The 3,698-nt window shown below is 33.1% G+C and overlaps 1 protein-coding gene across 2 annotated transcripts; it reads left to right on the top strand.

The window, feature by feature from the left end:
• The first annotated feature begins 1,655 nt into the window (after positions 1 to 1,655).
• LOC126602129 (plant cysteine oxidase 1-like) lies at positions 1,656 to 3,392 on the top strand. 2 transcript variants are annotated; one of them, XM_050268958.1, is made up of 5 exons: positions 1,656 to 1,907; positions 1,982 to 2,130; positions 2,241 to 2,388; positions 2,510 to 2,713; positions 2,950 to 3,392. In XM_050268958.1, the coding sequence occupies exons 1-5, from the start codon at positions 1,784 to 1,786 to the stop codon at positions 3,048 to 3,050; spliced, it is 726 nt and encodes a 241-aa protein (XP_050124915.1). In that variant the 5' UTR covers positions 1,656 to 1,783; the 3' UTR covers positions 3,051 to 3,392. The 2 variants fall into 2 exon arrangements, with proteins under 2 accessions (XP_050124915.1, XP_050124913.1); XM_050268956.1 differs by having other exon boundaries at positions 1,657 to 1,907; positions 2,947 to 3,185.
• The last annotated feature ends 306 nt before the right edge of the window (positions 3,393 to 3,698 follow it).

The following is a 3,698-nucleotide window of genomic DNA, read 5'->3' as shown; positions in this document are numbered from 1 at the left end:
ATTGTTGTATCTTTACACTCAAATTTAAAAAGACGTTTTGATATAGGTGCCTTGTTTTTAATTACTTAAACTAAACATCTATTTCTTTTAAAATTTTGATTAAACATTCTCCTATAAATTTAGGGATTATTAATTTCATTTCACATTACTTCCTTTTTGGAAAATTATCTCGTTTTCTTTTCATTATTACTGTGCATTTACAATTTTAAAAATTGTCATTAGTTTCATAAATTTATGAAAATCTGAAATCTTCCAATACTCATCTACAACACTGGTGTTTTATCTTGACTCATAAAATGTACCTAAAAGACAACTTGTAATTTGAAAAAAAAAAGAAAAAGAAAAAGACAACTTGCAATTTAGAAAAAAGAAAAAGACAACTTGCAAAAGTTTTTTCTGTAAACAATTGGCAAATACATGATACACATATATAAAATGTAGATACAAACAATAAAATAGAAAGTTACTAAAACATACATATTGGTACATAATGTACCTAAAATCCATTGGTACACTTCGATTTAACATGGGTACATTTTAATTCAACATGGGTACATTTTAATTCCGCTTTTTTGTAAAAGTAGCTTTTAAAAGTAACCTCCAAGTTGATTTTAAAAGCTGGTAACTAAAAGTCATTGTTTTTAAAATAAGCAAGATATTTTATCTTTACCTAATACTTTTTTTGTGCTTATCTTCAAAATAAAGCAGTTTTTTGTTATAAGAAAAATAATAATAAATAAATAAAAACACCAAATGGGACCTCAACACGATGGAGAATGAAGATATAAATACGTTAAAGACCAATAGTCTTGTTCTCCTAGACCCCGTGGATAAAGAAAAATGTGGTTGCTCATTGTTTGATCTTAATTTAGTAGTAGATGCATTTAACTTTTGTTGTTGTACTTTCTACTCCACCATTAAATTAAAATCAAACCTTAAGTGACCACAATTTTCTTAGGCCGTGGAGTCTAATCGAACGAGACTCTAAAACCAATTGAAGACCGTACTTAAAAAAAAAAACGTATAAAGATCACGATAGTGTAAATTTTTTACAGATTAAATGAAAATTATATCAATTTGTTTGATTGTGCAAAGGTGAGTGACTTTTAATGTATGCCATAATTGGTCATGGATGACTTTCAATGCATGTGGTCTAATATCTTAGTTGATCGGATGTTGGGTTTCCACCAATGCATCACGAGTTTGAAATTTCTCCTCCTTTATTGTAATAGTTTCAAATCTTTCCTATGCGACCTTATATAATACTTGCATTCTCTGTTGAGAAGATGAGCTAATAATAAAATAATAATAATATGAAAGTGTGTTGTGTTTGGAGTTTTGATTTTTGGATATGAACAACTTAGGGGGTGGCGATTTTAGAACCGACTCAAAAAACAAGAAAAAAGTTCCATGGAACATCAAGTTCAAGCTAGGTATGAATGTGCATATAGTCGTATAAACGTGCTTCAAGTGTCACTGCCAACCGACCTAACTGGCCAAACTAGATAGTTACACCATATTTGACGTATTTCCTAGTTTTGCTAAAAGCCAGAAGAGAAGTTTGCCCAAAATCTCAGCCCATATTTAAATGTATACATAGGGCAAATGTTGTGTGCACAATTTCTTTAATCCAAGGGCTTCTCGTAGCCCATTGAAACAAGTGAAAAGTCTAAACATGCCCCCTGGTTTAATGACGCAAGTTTGTGCTCAAAAGTCCTCTCTTTTTTATCTCTTTATTTATCAAAGGTGTCAGACATTCTACGACGAATGAATACGAACAGCAATGGACTGCATAATATTGGAGAAAAGCAAAATACAAATGCTGTATGAAGCCTGCAATGTCGTCTTTTCGGATCTGAAAGCACTCCCAACTTTCCGACAAATCCAATGGCTGAAAAATCTCCTTGGTATGATTCTTCGCTTGTTAGGATCACTTTGTTTTTATATGAAAAACTAGAGCTTAAAATTGTATCAAATGCAGGCACATTTGAAGCCATAGATTTCGGAATCGATGAATTTGGTTCGGGTAGATCTCCATCTTCGAGTCCAAGGAGCGGCCAGGGATTGGTTTCTGGGCAAGGCATCTCCCAAATCACTTACATTCATGTTCATGAATGTGACCATTTCTCTGTAAGCGAATAATTTACATACTCTTGTCCGACTATTTGATATATTATGTATTTTGACAGTCTTATAACATAACATATAATTTTGACAAGTAAGAAGAACGTTATGTGCAGATTGGCGTGTTTTGCTTCCCGGCTGGGGCTACGCTTCCCCTTCATGATCACCCTGGAATGACAGTCTTTACCAAACTCCTCTACGGTTCTGTTTATTTTAAATCTTACGATTGGATCAAAGTGGAAACTTCTTCTAGCTTCAGAACATGTAAGAGCCAATAATATTCATAAATTCAATATTTTTCATTTCATTATTTTGTGTTGGGATTTTGTTGAAAAAACAAAGTGGAAATTGTGGTTAAAATTCATTAATCTGTGGATGCATGCAGTTGGATTGGCAGGCAAGGTTTTTGATGGAGTTATAAGCTCACCATGTGAGACTCGTGTATTATTTCCAAGAAGTGGCGGGAACATTCATTCTTTTACTGCAGTAACTCCCTGTGCTATCTTGGATGTATTGACCCCACCTTACTCCGACGACCACGGCAGGCCTTCTACTTACTTCTTCGACTTCCCTATTCCATCTCTTCCTGGTAATTTGTAATTACCATTTACCACCACTGATTCATTCAGTTCTAAATTTCATACAGGGATTTTTTTACACTGATCTAAAGTATCGGGTATTTTGAATATTGTAATTATTAGGTCTTTGATTAAAATCTAACGATTAAAAACCAAAGTATTATATATTCCAGAGTATCACAGAATTTTTATTTCATATAAATAGTCATGGCTAATCTGTTACTCTGTCTAATTTATGGAGCAGCAGGCTATGCGGTGCTTGAGGAAAGGGACATGCCCGAAGATCTGTTTGTTGCTGGAGCGCCATATCTTGGCCCTCCTATTCAAGCGTGTGATGACCGTTGTTGACTTCCTGACTTTTGACTTTGTATTTGGGAGTGCATCTAGTTTTTGAAATATGTATACTTGCATATACGTGAGTGAACAGTTGATCAAAGTAGTGTGTTCACTTTATAAGACTTAAATTGCTAATCTGCTTTTCTATATGTTAGTGCATCTAGTTTTTTAAATATCTATGGTTGCATACGTGACTCGTGAGTGAACAATTGAATGTAGTTTGTTCACTATATGGGACTTAAATTGCTAATCTTCTTTTCTATATGTTAGTGCATCTAGTTTTTGAAATATGTATAGTTGCATACGTGAGAGAACAGTTGATCAATGTAGTTTGTTCACTTTATGGGACTTAAATTGCTATCTTCTTTTCTATATGTTTGTGCATCTAGTTTTTGAAATATGTATAGCTGCATACGTGAGTGAATCAAAGTACTGTGTTCGCTTTACAGAACTCAAATTGCAAAATCTTCTTTTCTATATGTTAAAATAGTTTAAAATTTCGTTGTGTCCGAATAGAAGTACATGTATAAGCTAAATACTAATGAAGAATTTTCTTAATTTGCATGAACATGAACAATTAGTGAGCATCCGCATTGTCATTAACAACTAAAAATAGTCTTGAATTAAGATTGAAGTATGTGCATTAGAGGAGAAAACAGA

Source organism: Malus sylvestris, chromosome 15, assembly GCF_916048215.2.
Source record: "Malus sylvestris chromosome 15, drMalSylv7.2, whole genome shotgun sequence".
Lineage (NCBI taxonomy): Eukaryota > Viridiplantae > Streptophyta > Magnoliopsida > Rosales > Rosaceae > Malus > Malus sylvestris.
The sequence above is the reverse complement of the archived record's forward strand: the minus strand, read 5'-3'. Positions and strand labels throughout refer to the sequence as shown.